General features: G+C 38.2%; 1 protein-coding gene across 3 annotated transcripts in view; it reads right to left on the bottom strand.

Annotated features, from left to right (window-relative positions):
• Positions 1 to 18,884, bottom strand: part of DOCK9 (dedicator of cytokinesis 9) — a 736,189-nt gene that overhangs the window by 403,766 nt on the left and 313,539 nt on the right. For all 3 annotated transcript variants that reach the window (XM_053707819.1, XM_053707821.1, XM_053707820.1), the window contains exons 5-7: positions 11,369 to 11,438; positions 4,503 to 4,598; positions 4,278 to 4,412 (exon numbers count right to left, since the gene is read on the bottom strand). In XM_053707819.1, the coding sequence (XP_053563794.1) occupies positions 4,278 to 4,412; positions 4,503 to 4,598; positions 11,369 to 11,438 (301 nt within the window). The remainder of the gene's footprint in view (positions 1 to 4,277; positions 4,413 to 4,502; positions 4,599 to 11,368; positions 11,439 to 18,884) is intronic.

Genomic DNA, 18,884 nt, shown 5'->3' with positions numbered 1-18,884 from the left:
ATACACATGCCAGAGAGCTCTGCAGTGCTGATTTAATGATTGAAACATTGCTCTCTTGTACATCCTGTCAACTAAGACATAAATCACTCAATATGGTTCCCTATGAAAAAGGTAAAACAAAGCTGTGATAATTATCAGTGGCACTTATATGTAGTTTTATTTCTTTTTACCCAAAAATGCATGTTCCTTTCTTATTTTCCTGTCAGGCTTGCAGGCATGTCGCTCTCAACGATAGCTCTGTGGGAGTTGTCTTTATCAGCCACAAAGCATTAGTAGGAAGCACACAACTGACCCTGTTGGATTAGCTTCAAAAACCTATTTTCATGATGGGACAACAGGCCACAGGTAAAGCACATAGGGAGAGCGCATTCTGGCGTTTTGGTTACTTTTTTTTTAAAAAGAGTAAAGTCCATGAGCTGGGTATCTACATGCTGTTGCATGAAATTTCAATATGCTAAACTTCAATATATGAGACAATTGTCTGTAGTTGGATATAACAAGTATAATTTAGTGTATGCGCTTAAGGCAGTGGGATTGAATAAATGCTTATTAAAATAACTGGTTAAGAATGATAAACAGTTAATATTTGATCAAAACTTAGAAAGTATTAAAAATAGTAGTCATTGGCAAGTGACTTTTGAAATAGATTCACCAATACGCTGTGTGGGTGATATCGATGTTTGTAACGCTTAATCCCCAGTATGTTTCCTTAAAAACTTTGATTTTAGTGTGTCAATATCAAGCATACTAAAACCATCTTGAGAAAGCCACAAGAAGTGGTGAAACGCGTTGATCGTTGTTAAAACAAGATATGCAGGATAATTTTATACCTCATTTGCAAGAAACCACTGAGGATTACAAAGGATTAAAGTGGCACTACGTTCTTATCTACACATACACTCAGCGCAGAGTTATTTCAGACGGATCTACTTTCAAGAAGAACGGACGTGCGTGTGACGTCACCGGCTATCCGTGGAGCTGCACAGACACCTGTGCCATCGTAGAAGTGGACGGAGGATACCCACACAAGAGCAGGTAGGCACATTGAGGTGTAGCAGCCGGATAAGCGCGGTAGACATACACAGCACAGAAGCTATATGCCACACAGCGTGATTTAATGAACATTTTTTGACACACTAAAATCAAAGTTTTTAAGGAAACATACTGGGGATTAAGCGTTACAAACATCAATATCACCCACACAGCGTATTGGTGAATCTATTTCAAAAGTCACTTGCCAATGATTTTTGGAAAACGGACATCTCCTTTGATATATTGATTACCTTAAGGAGACTTACCGGATAGTAAATTGTTTTACATATTACTGATATGAACACCATCTAAATAAGATCTATTTATTTGTGGACATTTGTGCAATACTTTATACAGGTCTTTACTATATGGACAATAAATTGAATAAGAAAATTAACATTTTGATTTGAATATCATCTTCAATCTAGCATTTGGTGTACTAACATAGTTGATAACCAACTTCTGTTGTGAGTTATTTAACACCATTATTAGTTCACATTTCACCCGACCTATACATAGATTTATTTTTAAATTTTAAAGTGTTTTTTTTAAGTTCAGACAAATTTTTAGCATTTGTGACCGGTCACAGGATCTAGACACAAAGTATATATGTTTTAACCAATAAATTGTTAATATTTACACTCAATTTCTGTATGAACACTATTTTTTATCTATCAATAAGATAACCCTTGATCAATTAGATTATTTAATCTCTTTTTATTACTATTTTTAATACTTTCTAAGTTTTGATCAAATATTAACTGTTTATCATTCTTAACCAGTTATTTTAATAAGCATTTATTCAATCCCGCTGCTGTAAGCGCATACACTAAATTATACTTGTTTGATCCTATTTTTGAATAGATCTGTTTTTGGGAGCAGATAAGTGTAAGTGCTAGGGATCCCTGATTTGCGCACCAATAAGACACCTACTTCTTCTGTAGTTGGATATACAATGTAATGAACACAGAGTTTTGGGGGTGCCATTCCATTTTTGGATGAAGCACAATATATTGTGTAAGTAATGCTCATCCAGCTTCTATAAAACAGATTATTATATACGTAACAAAATTAAATAGATTGTGGGTGAAGGTTGGATGTGTAACAAAATATCAAATAAAATTCATGATTCAACAATTTGGCAGATCACTGTGTTAGAAAAAAATGTACCATGAAGAACTGCAAGCACAGCGCCAGTGTAGTGCTACAAGCAATTGAAAGATATTCTAAGAGGCCAAAAATGCTAATCTTCCAAGTAAATGAAATGCTATTAGCATATATGTCTAATATGTAAAATGCATTAACAAGAGTTCCTGCAAATAGTAAAACATCAAGAAAACATCATTTAACTAATACATTATTCACTATAATAAAACACAGTAAGAGGTTTAGGATGGTTCTGTTGCCATTATGTCAGTTTTAAAGGGACACTGAACCCAAATTTTTTCTATCGTGATTCAGATAGAGCAAACAACTTTCTAATTTATTCCTATTATCAAATTATCTTGGTATCTTTATTTGAAATGCAAGAATGTAAGTTTAGATGTCGGCCCATTTTTGGTGAACACACTGTTTTTCTTGCTGATTGGTGGGTAAATTCACCTACCAATAAAGAAGTGCTTTCCATGGTTCTGAACCAAAAAAATAGCTTAATGCCTTCTTTTTCAAATAAGGAAAGCAAGAGAACGAAGAAAAATTGATAATAGGAGTAAATTAGATAAGTTGTTTAAAATTGCATGCTCTATCTGAATCAGGAAAGAAAAATTTGGCTTCAGTGTCCCTTTAATGTGAGCTGCAGTAAAGATAAAAAGACAATATAACACTATATAAAAGGAATTCATCTAAAAGTTCTGAAAGGTGACATATTTATTTTAATTTGACACTCATTGCATTCAAAACAAACACATAAGGGGCTATTAGGGGCTTTAGAACTTTCAATTAAAGGGACATGAAACCCAAAAGGTTTCTTTAATTATTTAGACAGAACATATGATTTTAAACAACTTTCCAATTTACTTTCCAATCTATTATCTAATGTGCTATATTCTCTTGGTATCCTTATTTGAAAAGCATAAATAGGTAGGCTCAGAGCAGCTATCCACTGTTGGAAGTTAGCTGCCTCTTGTCACTGGTGCACCAGATGTGTGTAATCCATAGCTGCTCTTTCAACAAAGGATACCAAGAGAATAAAGCAAATCTGATAATAGGAGTGAATTGGAAAGTGTTTTTTTTTTTTTTTTTTTTTTTTTAAATGACATGGATGACCAGACTTTACAGAGGGGGGGTTTACCCGTTTGAGTTTATAAAGTGTGTTTAATGTTTTAATCTGATTGTGCCAAACCAGGATTTATTAATACAAAACACCTGTTTGATACCTGAGGCTGCCGCTCTGGTGCACATTTGGTTTTAAGGGGCATGTTTTGATAAACAAACATATTTTCAATCAAGCATTAAAAATTACCGAAAGCATTTAAAATTTTGGACTTAAAGTCCTTTTAACTTGAGATCATATTATCACTACGGCTTGGATGAAAACAGGAAAACTAGTGATTCACTGGTAAGAAAACTCTCAGATCTACTTCTTAGGCATAGGGGTAAATTTACCATCCCTGCAGGCGCACACGTTCACGAGTAGTGAACCTGTCTGCCTGCAATTGCCACTTGCAATGTTTCATTACATGGAGAAATGTCTCATTGTTCAAGAAGGTTCTTGTGCAATGCCGCCGCCTGTTTCGCCACAACTGATTGCGCTAGAGCAGGGCATGTCAATCACCCCAAACAAGCAAGTGTCAGGTGATTGATCATGCCACTCATGAGGTAGCGGACAGAAAAAAGAAGCAGTTTCTGCTTTTTAAATATGTGGCAACAAGCTCGCTTATGTAAACCTGCTCCATTTAGCCTGAAACTCTGTGCATGCAGCTTAATAAATCTACCTCATAGTACTTATAAAATCAGTCATATAAAGCACCTATACAGGTTTTACTTTTTTCCCCATAAAGTGTCAGAGAGCACCCCACATGTATTGGTAAATTTCTTACTTTAAATTCATCCACACTAAAAACAAATTTTGTGCTCAATAATAATAATTTGTCTCCATTTGAAGAGAATGAGAAATGCACACTACTGATTCCCTTAATGATGTAAAAATATCAGTCATGTGTTTCTGGGAATTACTGCATGTTATGTTTATATTTAGATACACTTATTACAAAACATCAGGGAAGTACTGATAAAAACGTTATTACCTGCACAACACCCATGCAAGAGTCAAGAAATATCGATCCTTTAGGTTCCTTGGAGATTTTCTCATCTTTGTAGAAATTGAGGTTGTATGAGCCATCTCCAAGCTGTATAAGGTGGAAAAACCTCCTTTTAAAAGACTAAGGGGGGGAAAAACATTTGGTCAATTAACAGATTTAGATGTTGTAATCTGGTTAATAAATAGAAGAAGAAAGAGAACTGTAGCGTACCCTCATGGTCACACTTATTGCACTGTTCATGTTGCCTTTATATAGCCACCCATGTTTTGTGATCCCCCCCTTTTGGGACCCAAGAGATGCAGCATCCTACAAAAGAAATACAAATTAAAAATATAAACATTAAAAAAGAAAAACACCAAAAATAACATTACAGAGCATCATCAAGATCAATGCATTGATTTAACGCTGTGGGAATCTGTTGGCGCTCTACAAATAACTGACAATAATATTAATAATAATGTGTTTGTTCTTCTAACATAGTGGTTTAATAACAGTCGGCTAGATTACGAGTTGTGCGTTAAGGTAAAAAAGCAGCGTTAACGGGTCCTAGCGCTGCTTTTTTACGCCCGCTGCTATTACGAGTCTTGCAGGTTTAGGGGCACTGCACACTTTTTTGGCCTTACTGCAAACCGACTTACGTAAACTTCTTAAACCCTTTTTTATATAGGACTTCCTGGAGCGCTGGTATTACGAGTCTGTCCTGGAGGTACACCCTCTACCTCCAAGATCCCTAACGCATTCTAAAGTCAGTAGTTATGAGTTTTACACTACAACGCTGTAGCATAAAACTCATAACTAAAGTGTTAAAAAGTACACTAAACACCCATAAACTACCTATTAACCCCTAAACTGGAGGACCACTTCTGCCGGCTTCGTTGAGAACATCTTGCCGCTTGGATGAAGACTTCTCCCGGTAAGTGAATCTTCGGGGGTTAGTGTTAGGATTTATTTAAGGGTGTATTGGGTGGGATTATTTTTTAGGTTAGGGACTTTGGGCCGCAATAGAGCTAAATGCCCTTTTAAGGGCAATGACCATCCAAATGCCCTTTTCAGGGTAATGGGGAGCTTAGGTTTTTTTAGATAGTATTTTATTTGGGGGGTTGGTTGTGTGGGTGGTGGGTTTTGACTGTTGGGGGGGGGGTTGTATTTTTTTTTACAGGTAAAAGAGCTGATTTCTTTGGGTCAATGCCCCGCAAAAGGCCCTTTTAAGGGCTATTGATAGTTTAGGCTAGGGTTTTTTTTTTTTTTTTTTGGGTGGGCTTTTTTATTTTGATAGGGCTAGTAGATTAGGTGTAATTAGTTTAAAGATCTGTAATTTGTTTTTTATTTTCTGTAATTTAGTGTTTGTTTGTTTTTGTGATTTAGCTAATTTAATTTATTTAATTGTATTTAATGTAGGTAATTTATTTAATTGTAGTGTAGTGTTAGGTGTTAGTGTAACTTAGGTTAGGTTTTATTTTACAGTTCAATTTGTATTTATTTTAGCTAGGTAGTTAGTAAATAGTTAATAACTATTTAGTAACTATTCTACCTAGTTAAAATAAATACAAACTTGCATGTAAAATAAAATTAAACCCTAAGCTAGCTACAATGTAACTATTAGTTATATTGTAGCTAGCTTAGGGTTTATTTTATAGGTAAGTATTTAGTTTTAAATAGGAATAATGTAGTTAATGATAGGAATTTTATTTAGATTTATTTAAATTATATTTAAGTTCGGGGGTGTTAGGGTTAGACTTAGATTTAGGGGTTAATAAATTTAATATAGTGGCGGTGACATTGGGGCGGCAGATTAGGGGTTAATAAGTGTAGGAAGGTTGCGCCGACTTTGGGTGCGGCAGATTAGGGGTTAATAAATATAAAGTAGATGTCTGCAATGTTGGGGGCAGCAGATTAGGGGTTAATAAGTATAATGTAGGTGTCGGCGATGTCCGGAGCTGCAGATTAGGAGTTAATAAATATAATGCAGGTGTCGGCGATGTTGGGCGGCAGATTAGGGGTTAATAAGTGTAAGATTAGGGGTGTTTAGACTCGGGGTTCATGTTAGGGTGTTGGGTGTAAACATAAAATGTTTTTCCCCATTGATTCCTGCGTTACGGAGATTTACGCTGCTTTTTTGCAGGTGTATGACCAGCTCACTGCTGACTTAAGCAGCGCTGGTATTTGAGTGCGGTAAGGAGCACAATTTTGCTCTACGCTCACTTCTTGCCTTTTAACGCTGGGTTTATAAAAACCTGTAATACCAGCGCTGCAGGTAATTGATCGGTGAGAAAAAAACGGCTCGGTAGCACCGCACAGCTCCTAACGCAAAACTCGCAATCTGGCCGTGTGTTTGTATATTTGCAGATCAGTCTGGTAACAACTATTAATTGTTTGGATATTATTAAGACTGGACTACTCGTCCGCATAGCTATAAATTTTGATGAACACAAAACATTTACAGAACCCTAATTTTTAGCCTAGTTCCGCATCAAAAAATGTAATGGTCTTGATCACTAATTCATACCAGGTTAAATAAAGGGACTAAACCAGACTCTCTTATCTTTGAGGATGCAGAGACGTTTAAATTATATGACTGAAGTAAACACACCAGACACTGGTGGGACACTATCAACACAATAATAAATGCAATTGTAATTTTTTAACAAGAGTTTACTGTTAAATGCATACTGGTGTTACTTTTGTAAATATTCTATATCCAAGGGGTTATTAAATACAAAAAAATATAATGATTAGCTAGAAATAAATATTAACATATATTCCTATTGTAGACACACAGACGGTAAACCCAACCCAAATTGCCTTGAAAAAACCGAGCAGATCACGTATAAAATATCTAGAAATATTAAAAGGGACAGAAAACAACTTCAGATTTTAATCTAAAATGCTTAGTTATGCATATTAGCACTGCAGAATGTTCTAAAAGAAGTTGTCTACCAAGTAAAAATGCGCGACCAGAATCAGATGCTGGAGGTTTGTGGCGGTCACTGCGCATGCTGTTTAAGCTGACTTATTTGATAACAGGTCGCGGGATTCTATGGGCCGTGCCGCGCATGCAAACACGGCCCTACTCTTCACTCAGACAAGACCCTATTGGTTGTATAGCCACTGACTTCACGGACCAATCAGATAATGCAGTAGCGCTTTTCTCCTATGTATTATCTGATTGGTCTGTTTGATTTGCCCACGTCCATTCACCAAATTGTTCCATTGCATGCCGCCGATGGGGCTTATGTAGGTCCATAAGCACCCACTGTGTAACTTACGTAAGCCCCATCAGCACCCCCTGTAAACCCCATAAGCACAACCCCTCCCCGGCAAGTCGGCGGCGTGCAATGGAACAATTTGGTGAATGGATGTGGGCAAATCAAATGGACCGATCAGATAATACATAGGAGAAAAGCGTTACTGCATTATCCGATTGGTCCGTGAAGTCAGTGGCTGTACAAGCAATAGGGTCTTGTCTGATGAGTGAAGAGTAGGGTTGTGTGCGCATGCGCGGCACGGCCCATAGAATCCCGCGACCCATTGTTATCAAATAAGTCGGCTTAAACAGCTGTTTGGAGGAGGTTGGGCCTCTTGCGCATGTGCAGTAAGCACCACAAACCTACAACAGCTGATTACACATCACCGGAAGTGACACATTCCTATGGTAGACAACTATGGTCCTATGGTAGACAACTTCTTTTAGAACACAGAATCTGTTGGCGCTCTGCAAATAACTGATAATAATAATAATGAAACTTTACAACGTATTTTAAATGTTTATTTTTAGGCCCCTTTTCATGTAATTTACCACTGAAAATTGAGTCATTTCTAATTCTCAGAACTTGAAATGCAACCAATATTTTTCTTTAGCGATTCAGACATTGGTTTTTAAACAACTTTCTAATTTACTTCTATTATCAATTTTTATTTGGTCTCTTGGTATTTTTTGTTGAAAAGCAGGGACGTATGCTTAGGAGCCTGCCCATTTCTTTAGCACTATATGGCAGCAGTTTTGCAATAATGTTATTTATTTGCAAGAGCACTAGAGGGCAGCACTATTTCCTGCCTTGTATGTAGTGACCCAGAGATGCCTACCTAGGAATCTCTTCATCACAGAATATCATAGGAACAAAGCAAAATTGATAATAGAAGTAAATTGGAAACGCTCCGTCTTAATCACAAAATAACATTTTTGGGATTCATGTCTCTTTAAAGGGACACTGAACACAATTTTTTTCTTTCGTGATTCAGATAGAGCATGACATTTTAAGCAACTTTACAATTTACTTCTATTATCAAATTTTCTTCATTCTCTTGCTATCTTTATTTGAAATACAAGAATGTAAGTTTAGATGCCGGCCCATTTTTGGTTAACAACCTGGGTTGTTCTTGCTGATTGGTGGATAAATTGATCAATAAAAAAGTGCTGTCCAGATGTCTGAATCAAGAAAAAAGCTTAGATGCCTTCTTTTTCAAATAAAGATAGCAAGAGAACGAAGAAAAAAATTATAATAGGAGCAAATTAGAAAGTTGCTTAAAATTACATGCTCTATCTGAATCATGAAAGCAAAAATTTGAGTTCAGTGTCCCTTTAAATCTAGACTGATATGTTATTGTACAGCAACACAAAAGAAATGTCTTGAAATTACAAGGTGTTTACTGTCCCTTTAAATGTAGGATACAGCCCAAAGAGTGATACAGTTTACAAGTTATATGTTCTACTTCTAACTCCCTGGGCATCTGTGCATATCCTTAGCTGATCTTATTGTTACAGAATTCCACTTTAACCAGCAGGGGAAAACATTATAACAGTTGCACTCAAAATAACTTCAGGATAGACAATAAGAATGACAGAATGTAGCCTTTAGTTCTAGTTAACAAATCCTTATTCAGGTAAGGATTTGAGCATAGTTCTGCATGCACACAAGTAACTTGTCAGTGGTTCTCAACTGAATTAGCTCGATATTCTCTAGTTCTGGTTGGAGGAGAACCAGTGTTCAGATCAGTTCTGTACACGAGATCTGCATCTTTTAACAATGTTTGAAATACAAATGTGTATACAATATTACCTTAGGGAAAGGGATGTGCTGAATCACTCTTTGGATATGTACAGTTATTATGATCCATATATAAGCAATGCTAAGAAACCATGTCTGGTTCCATGGACAACACAATTAAATATATCAGGGTCTATGTGCCTCTTGAATGGTCAGTGTTAACCCAACATCTTAAAATCTAGTCATGGTTTTTACGTGTCTGTTAGATGGTCAGCATTACCCCAGCTTCCTAAACTCTAGCCAGTGACCAGGTACAGTGACACCTGCTCTGCACAACACCAAGATAACATATGTACGGAAAAGGCATAATCAGCAAGTTTAAAGGGATACTAAACCCACATCTTTTCTTTCATGATTCAGATAGAGAATGCAATTTTAAGCAACTTTCTAATTTACTCCTATTATTCATTTTCTTCACTCTTTATTTGAAAAAGCAGGAATCTAAGCTAAGGAGCCAGTCCATTTTTGGTTCAGACCCTGGAAAGCACTTGCTGATTGGTGGCTATATTTAGTCACCAATCAGCAACCGTGACCCAGGTGCTGTACCAAAAATGGGCCAGCTCCTTAGCTTAGATTCCTTCTTTTTTAAATAAAGATAGCAAGAGAATGAAGAAAATTTGATAATAGGAGTAAATTAGAAAGAAAAAAATGTGGGTTTAGTATCCCTAGTATTAACTGAACAGAGCAACACATAAAAACAGCCTATGAAAACACGTTCTTCACTGTACTAGGATTTTAATTCTTATCTTTGAAAATAAAGTATAGGACACAGGATATTGCAACAAATACTGATTAATGCACAATTGTATGTCACATTCACATCTCAGCTTTACTGCTTATGCACTCAGATGATTTAATCAGATTGAGGCCAAAGCTATATAATCCTATCTATATATTCCCAAATCAGCTAACCTCTTCCCTGTCATATACCGAAGCTACTGGCACACACAGAACAGTTTCTTCCCACACTCTCTTCTCTGCAGGCCTGCCTTATGGGAAGGGTAAGCCCCACACTTTCAGAGGTGAGGACATGAGAAGGTGCAATGTACATCCTGTGCTTAGCTTATGAAGAAGTGTTTATATTATCAGATGTAGTAATATATAGTGTTATTTTTTATATAGGTAGCACTGAATGTTGGTGCAGGGGAGGCCCATACAGGGGGCAGGGCATACAGGGGGGAATAAGAGTTTTGGGGCCCCACAAATTTGTCTTGCCCAGGGCCCCGCAAATGCTACAGGTGTGCCTGCTTCTCTGTGCCAGTGCCACAGCCTTACAGACACCCTAGACATTTGTTTAATGGCCTTTACACGTATACACATGAGTGGTTTGCACAATTTGCAGAATATGTATGCAATATATAATAAATATTAGTTTTTGTGTCAAATGCTATATTTGAATCTTAACTACAGCTCTGCCATGGTCTACGATTAATAAATCAAAGGGGAAAAAATAGATTTTTGCAGTATATCCATTTCATCCGGAATCTTATAAAACATTCGACTCAGAAAAAAAAATAATGAAACTTTCATTTTATGAAAAACAAGATAATGTTGCTATCAGTACTAAGGATTCACTAAAAACTAAGTGGAGTTTAAGTTATTTAAAAAGGGTGCTAAATTTACCCTAACTGTGCCACTGCAGCTTGCTAACCTCAGCTGCTCCAGCCACCCACGGCACAGCACTCTTCTACCAATGAGGTGACGTTTGCACCTCTAAACCAATAGCCGTGCTAGCATACAGAACACTGTCAGATGACACGCACGGCTATTGGTTTAGAGGTGCAAACATCACCTCATTGGTAGAATAGCGCTGTGCCATGGGTGGTCAGAGCCGCAGAGTTTAGCAAGCTGCAGCGGCACAGTCTGATTATTTAAACTCCACTTTATTTTTAGTGATGGTAAATCCTAGCGTTTGTTAAATGTGTGGATTTAACATCAGTAAGTATCAATTTAATAATTATGTTCATTGGCACTTTAAGATACAGATGTCAGACATGACAAAGCTTTGGAGAGATTAAAAATAAATCATACCTCATCCTTGTCGGCATCTTCATCCACTTCATATACATGTACCGGAAGCTTTTCTGGTTTGGTCCCTTTGCTTCATAAGTGGAAAAATAAATAAATATTTAAAAAAAAAAAAAAAAAAAACACTCAACCAAGTAAAAATTGACCTACTTTATTTGATTGTTATTTTAAGAGTTGTATTGCAGACAGGCTTCCGTATTTGCAACTATGTCTAGATACAAAAAGTAGACCTTTAAAATATAAATGAGCTTATTTCTATTATGAATATCTTTAATTCATAATGCATCACCAAATTACTCATCTATGTATAGTGGATTGCAGATCCCTTAAAGGGACATTTTAGTCATTTGATAAATGGTTCAAAATTTACAGTCCACATAGTTTTATGCTGAGCAACCATAATTTAAAAAAATGCACATAATAGGCTGAATTTCATTCTTTCCCCAGACCAACTGCCTAACAGAAATTATAGGCCTTACATGTTTCTTTACACGTCTAATAAGTTGATAGTTTACTACAATTGAACAAACATTTAAACACAAATTTAACTCAATATCTGAGAAGAATTCTGCAATAAATAATGCAGCTCACTAATCATAAACTAATAGACATACATAGGATTTGAGCGTGACTTGTTTGTACATTGTTAACCCAAGTCTCACCGCAACATTTTAGATGTATTTCACAGCAAAGTCAGCAAAATAATAATTTATATATAAATAATGTATATTGCAATAATGTTATACTTTCTATACTGAAACATTTTAAGCATTTTTAAATTTTGAGTTTCATGGCCTTGAGGTTGTGGGTAGTAATTAACAGCTTTCAGGCATACATTTTGTATTTTTATTCAGAGGAATAAGTATTTTTGCACACTGAAATCTCCCTTCTACTGATGTTTAGATCTAAAAAGCAATAAACGTGGGGAAAGATTAAAGTACTGATGGGTCTCCTGGGGAACAGGGATTCCGGAGCACTGCCATTTAAATGATTGCTGTTACAAAACCTTGTATTGTGTAGTGAACACATCAGATTATTAAAAGTGTTTCTACAACAAAGACCATTTGGAGGGAGGGGCCATTTGTGGCCACTGATTGGCTATTCTCTACATATCCCTTTCTCAGGGAGTGTAAGGGGCATCATTTTTCTTATCATTTTGCTGACTATGTTTGCGTATAATTTGAACACTATTTACAGTATATCCAGTATAATACTTTTAAATGTATTTATCCCTGAATTATACAGGGAATGGGACTTAGGGTGGATGGTTCATAATTGACATTTCATATTTGTAATTCCAAGTAGTAAAGTCTTCCAAAATATTTTTATATATTTAATTCTGAAAAAAAAAACAGAAAAAGATAGGGAACGTAATATAAAATAAAAAACAAAATTTATGCTTACCTGACAAATCTCTTTCTTTCCGGATATAGAGAGTCCACTACGTCATTCAATTACTAGTGGGAATATCACTCCTGGCCATCAGGAGGAGGCAAAGAGCACCACAGCAAAGCTGTTAAGTGTCACTCCCTTACCCATAATACCCAGTCATTCGACCAAAGGAAAACGGAAAAGGAATAACACAAAAGTGTAGAGGTGCCTGAGGTTTAGTAAAAAATAACTGACTTAATAAAGGGGGGATCATTGACTCTCCATATCCGGAAAGAAAGAAAATGATCAGGTAAGCATACATTTTGTTTTCTTTCCTAAGATATGGAGAGTCCAAAACGTTATTGAAATACTAGAGGGAATCAATACCCAAACTAGAGGACACAGAATGAACAGGAAGGGAGAACAAGACAGGCAGACCTAAACAGAAGTCACCACCGCTTGAAGAACCTTTCTCCCAATAGAGGCCTCAGCCGAGGAAAAAGTATAACATTAGGAAAAGTTAGAAAAATTATGTAGAGGGGACCAAATTGCAGCCTTGCAAATCTGTTCCACAGAAGCTTCATTTTTGAAAGCCCAAGAAGAGGAGACAACCCTAGTGGAATGAGCTGTAATTCTCTCAGGAGGCTGCTGTCCAGCAGTCTCATAAGCAAAATTAATTTTACTTCTCAACTACAGGGAAAGTGAAGTAGCATTGCCTTTTGACCCTTATGCTTTCCGGAGAAACAAACAGGGCAGAAGACTGGCGAAAATCCTTAGTCGCCTGTAGGAAGAATTTTTGAGCACGCACAACATACATGTTGTGCAACAGACGTTCTTTACGAGAAGAAGGATTCAGACAGAGAGAAGGAACAACAATTTCCTGATTAATATTTCTATCTGAAACCACTTTAGTAAGAAACCACAATTTAGTACAAAGAACCGCCCTATTCGCATGAAAGATAAGGTAAGGCAAATCACACTGCAAAGCCGAGAGTTCTGAAACTCTCCAAGCAGAAGAGAGAGCAATAAGAAACAAAACCTTCCAAGATAACAACTTCATATCTATGGAATGCATTGGCTCAAACACACAAGCCTTATTCTGACCAGGGCCTGACAAAAAGATTGAACATCTGGCACATCCGCCAGACACTTGTGTAAAAAATAGATAATGCAGAAATCTGACCTTTCAGAGAACCGACTGACAACCCTTTCTCCAGACCTTCCTGGAGAAAAGACAAAATTCTAGCAATCCTGACCCTTCTCAAAGAGTAGCCATTAGATTTACACCAATAAAAGGTATTTATGCCATACCTTATGGTACATTTTTCGAGTAACAGGCTTGTAAGCCTGGATCATGGTCTCAATGACCGACTCAGAAAATCCACACTTAGACAGAACTAAGCGTTTAATCTGCAAGCAGTCAGCTTCAGAAATAAAGATTTGGATGGAGGAATGGACCCTGAGTTAGAAAGTCCTTCTTCAGAGGCATTTTTCAAGGTGGCCGAGATTACATCTTTACTAGGTCTGCATACTAGATCCTGAGAGGCCATGCAGGAGGTATTAGAATTACCGATGCTCTCTCCTGTTTGATACGAGCAATAACTCGTGGAAGGAGAGCAAACTGAGGAAACAGGTATGTTAGACCGAAATCCCAAGGAACCGCCAGAGCATCTATCAGAGCGGCCTGAGGATCTCTTGACCTCAAACCCTAGCATGGAAGCTTGGCGTTCTGCCGAGACGCCATCAGATCCAACTCTGGCACCCCCCATTTAAGGGAACACCTCAGGATGGAGAGCCCACTCCCCGGGATGAAATGTCTGTCTGCTCATCTGCTTCCCAGTTGTCTGAGCATGCATAATTGCAGAGCTCTCAAATGGAATCGAGCAAAGGGAATGATGTCCATGGAAGCGACCATAAGACCAATTGCCTCCATACATTGAGCCACTGATGGCCAAACAGTAGACTGTAGAGAGAGGCAAGAGGAGAGAATTCTTTATTTTCTGACCTCCGTCAGAAAATTTTTCATTGATAGGGAATCTATTATGGTCCCTAAGAAAACCAACCTTGTAGCTGGAACAAGGGAACTCTTTTCCAGATTCACTTTCCAACCGTGGGAACGTAGTATAGATAACAAGATCTCTGTATGAGAGTTTGCTTGTTGAAAAAGATGGCACCTGAACCAATATGTCTTCCAGGTAGGGCGCCACTGCAATTCCCAGAGACCTGATCACTGCCAAGAGAGCCCCCAGAGCATTTGAGAAAATTCTGGGAGCTATGGCAAGGCCAAACGGAAGAGCCACAAACTGAAAGTGTTTGTCTAGAAAGGCGAATGTTAGGAATTTGTGATGATCCCTGTGGATGGGAACATGAAGATACACGTCCTTCAGGTCTATGGTCATCATGAACTGACCCTCTTGGACCAAAAAAAGAATGGAACGAATGGTTCCATTTTGTAGGACGGTACCCTGAGAAACTTGTTGAGGATTTAGGTCTAAAATGGGTCAAAAAGTTCCCTCTTTTTTGGGCACCACGAACAGATTTGAATAGAATCCTAGACCCTGTTCCCTTACTGGAACTGGAACAATCACTCTCATGGAGGAAAGGTCCTGAACGCAGATCAAGAATTCCTCTCTTTTTACCTGGCCTGCAGATAATCTTGAGAGGTGGAATCTGTCCCTGGGAGGGAAAGTTTTGAATTCTAATTTGTAACCCTGAGATACTATGTCCACAGCCCAAGGGTCTGGGACATCTCATCTCCACGCTTGACAAAACAGGGAAAGTCTGCCCCCCACTTGATCCAATCCCAGACCGGGGGCCGGCCCTCATGCTGACAGACTCAGCTGAGGGTTTCTTTGATTGCTTCCCCTTATTCCAAGACTGATTCGGCTTCCAAGAAGACTTGGACTGCTCCTGCTTTTAAGAAAAAGAATTTTGACCTTTGAATTTACGGACGAAAATTACTCTGCCGTCATTTGAGTCTGATCTTCTTGTCTTGCGGTAGAAAAGACCCCTTTCCACCCATAATATCAGAAATTATTTCTGTCAGACCAGGCCTGAACAAACCAATATCTCTAATGGTACATCTTTATGACATGTGTTCGTATGGCCTTTCAGACACTACGTCATCTCTGTAGGCTGGATCGAGGTCCTAGTATCTGTGAGATGGGTTTATGTTTCTATACACATTTACCATATGAGTTTACAATATTGTCTGATATGGTGTTATTCTGACATCACTTTTAGGATCATGCATCAGCTGTGTGAATGAGAGAATGTGGGAGTATACTAATAATTGTACACAGATGGGATTGGTTTTGGGAAAGGGGGTGGGTAGGCCTGATTAACCTATGATAAGGTTTTTATGTGTATATAGCAAGTGTATCCAGTTTTATATTTTTTATTGTTTAGCCTGAGGAAACAGCCCTAGAGGGGCTGAGAAACGCGTTGCTCTGTTTTTAAATAAATACTTGTTTGTGATACACTTGCTGCCTCATTGTGGATTCATCTTGCTTGGATACACGCCGTGCGGTTGGCGTTTGGAGTTTACCTCAACCTGAGCACAGTCTACTGGGCGACTGAGAGGTCCCAGTTTGCCTGGAGGTGCGTCACTAATTGTGAGTTGACCAATAATTGTGAATTCATCTGTATTCAAACTGTACTGGACTATGGGCGTTGCCTTATATCACCCACAGGTTTTTACTGTCACCATTTGAGTGCTTTTATTGTGGAAATACAGTGAGCTGGACCACTGCTAATTGATCCAGCTTGCAACATTTGCACCATTGGGTGCTCCACCTTTGTGAGTACCACTTCACGTTTGATTGTTCTACCCTTGTTTATACGTTACTAGGCCATATTGGCGCCTCTGTTTCTCCTTTTTTCCAGATTAATCATCATCAGGGATTAACCATCCTTTTGACAGAGTGCTGCCTCCTGTTAGACATTGAATACTAAGGACTTATGGACATTTGTTTTCTAATCTAATTTTAGTTTTCACTTACGTGTTATGTATAGTTTAATATTTTATATTTGTAATAGGTTTTTGCTCTAGGAAGCACCCCCTATGGGAATAGCATTGCTGACTCTTCCCTTTTTCTTCAGGTCTGAACAAGGTCTTACCCTTGTGAGGAAGCGTCAGAAGCTTGGACTTAGAGGTAACATCAGCCGACTAAGATTTTAGCCACAATGGCCTGCGGGCTAGGACAGTGAAGCCAGGCATCTTGGCTCCTAGTCTAATAACTTGCATGTTAGCATCAGAAATAAAGGAATTGGCTAGGTTGAGAGCCTTAATCCTATCTTGTATCTCCTCCAATGGAGTCTCTACTAAAATTGATTCAGCACCAATAAGATGCCGCACTTGCTACTGTGGCAATACAAACTGCAGGTTGCCATTGAAGACCTTAATGAACATACATCGTCTTGAAATAAACTTCCAGCTTTTTGTCCATGGGATCCTTAAATAGGGATTGTAGTTCTCTTAGCCAGAGTAAAAATAGCCCCTTCTACTTTAGGCACCGTGTGCCAAGAAGCTTTAATGGAGTCAGCAACAGGAAACATCTATTTAAATACGGGAGACGGGGAGAAAGGAATACCTGGCTTCTCCCATTCCTGTGAAATAATTTCCGTCACATGGTCTGGGACAATAAAAACTTTCACAAAGGAAGGAACATCATAGTATTTATTAAGTTTACTAGACTCCTTAGGGTTGACAACGACAGTATCAGAGTTGTCCAAAGTAGCCAATACCTCCTTTAACAGTACACAAAGGTGTTCAAGCTTAAATCTGAAGTTTACTTCTTCAGTATCAGATGAAGGAATAATACGGTCCAAATGTGAGATTTCACCCTCAGAGGCTACTGACGTATCCTCCTCATCAGACTTATGAGGGAGGGCAACTTGCGCAGCAAGTAGGTGGAACAGAAACCTTACTATCTGAATGTCCAACATAGGAAAAGCAGATAACGCAGCAGATACCACAGAAGATACCTGTGCAGCAAAATCTGCAGGCAAATAAACTCCTCTAGGAGGCTGAGAGGAACTGCAGGGCACTGTATGTGATGCTGTATGTGATGCCATAAAGGCTTGGGACGTTTGATGAGAAAGCTGAGAAAGCTGTGGCATTGCCTGAACAGCATCATCCTGAGAGACATTGGGCAACAATTTATCTTTAAATTGAAGTGCTCTAGCTAAGCATGCAGCACAGAATTGCATAGGCAAAACAATCTGTGCCTCTAGGCATAACAAACATTTGTCAAAAGACAAATCATAGAATTTTTTTAAATACACTGTCACTAAGAATTTTTAATACCACAGCCACTGAACGTTATGCAAAAATTATTTAAAATAATAAACCAATCAGGCCCCCTACACTTCAGACAGGCTGAGGTGCCTTACCATAACACTTATACACAATTTGGCTGCCAGAAGTCTCAAACGATCGTATAGTAGAACGACACTGAAGAGACTGAAATTCAATGACACTGCTCTGCTCCGTAAATATCCGACAGCAGAGAGAAGTCACATGACCGGCAGAGAGAGGAAACTATGCAGCAAGTAAAAGGCGCGCGTTTCCCTCTGCTACAACACAGGAGCTTAATTTACACAAACGCTCAAGCAGTCTGTCAGATAGCCTGTTCTAGCTAAGCAAGCAAAGAAAACCAACTGCCAAATTTTAAGTTTATACATAAATCCCTGTATAAAAAATAAGCCCCACACACATACGAATAAAGTATTTCAACAAAATTAGCCCAAAGAGGAAAAACGCCCCAATAAAGGCCTGTCCACTGCTAAAGAGAATCCTGTATAAAGGATTTTAAAAATGTTCCTATCTACTGCATATGAAATATTCTTCTGAAGTGCAAGCCTCCAAGACCTAGAAGACAAAAGCACTTACCTGCAGTCTAGCTGTCCAGCAGGAAGACAGCTCACAAGGCGTGAAAGGACACATACGCCTTACAGAGACCTGTAGAAAAATTAAGAACAGAGTAATCAATTCTGGCTTTCTGTACCATGGGCAGCAATATGTTAGGAAACAAAGCAAGGACTACCTCACAACTTCCTAACTGCTTAAAAGCCAACACTACTCTACTGAAGAGATTGATGTGGACTCTGCTAAACCCAAAACCTTGCTTGCAGGGAAAAGTACCCG

The sequence above is a fragment of the Bombina bombina genome, chromosome 3 (assembly GCF_027579735.1).
Source record: "Bombina bombina isolate aBomBom1 chromosome 3, aBomBom1.pri, whole genome shotgun sequence".
Lineage (NCBI taxonomy): Eukaryota > Metazoa > Chordata > Amphibia > Anura > Bombinatoridae > Bombina > Bombina bombina.
Note: the sequence above shows the minus strand (reverse complement) of the source record. Positions and strands in the feature narration are given on the sequence as shown.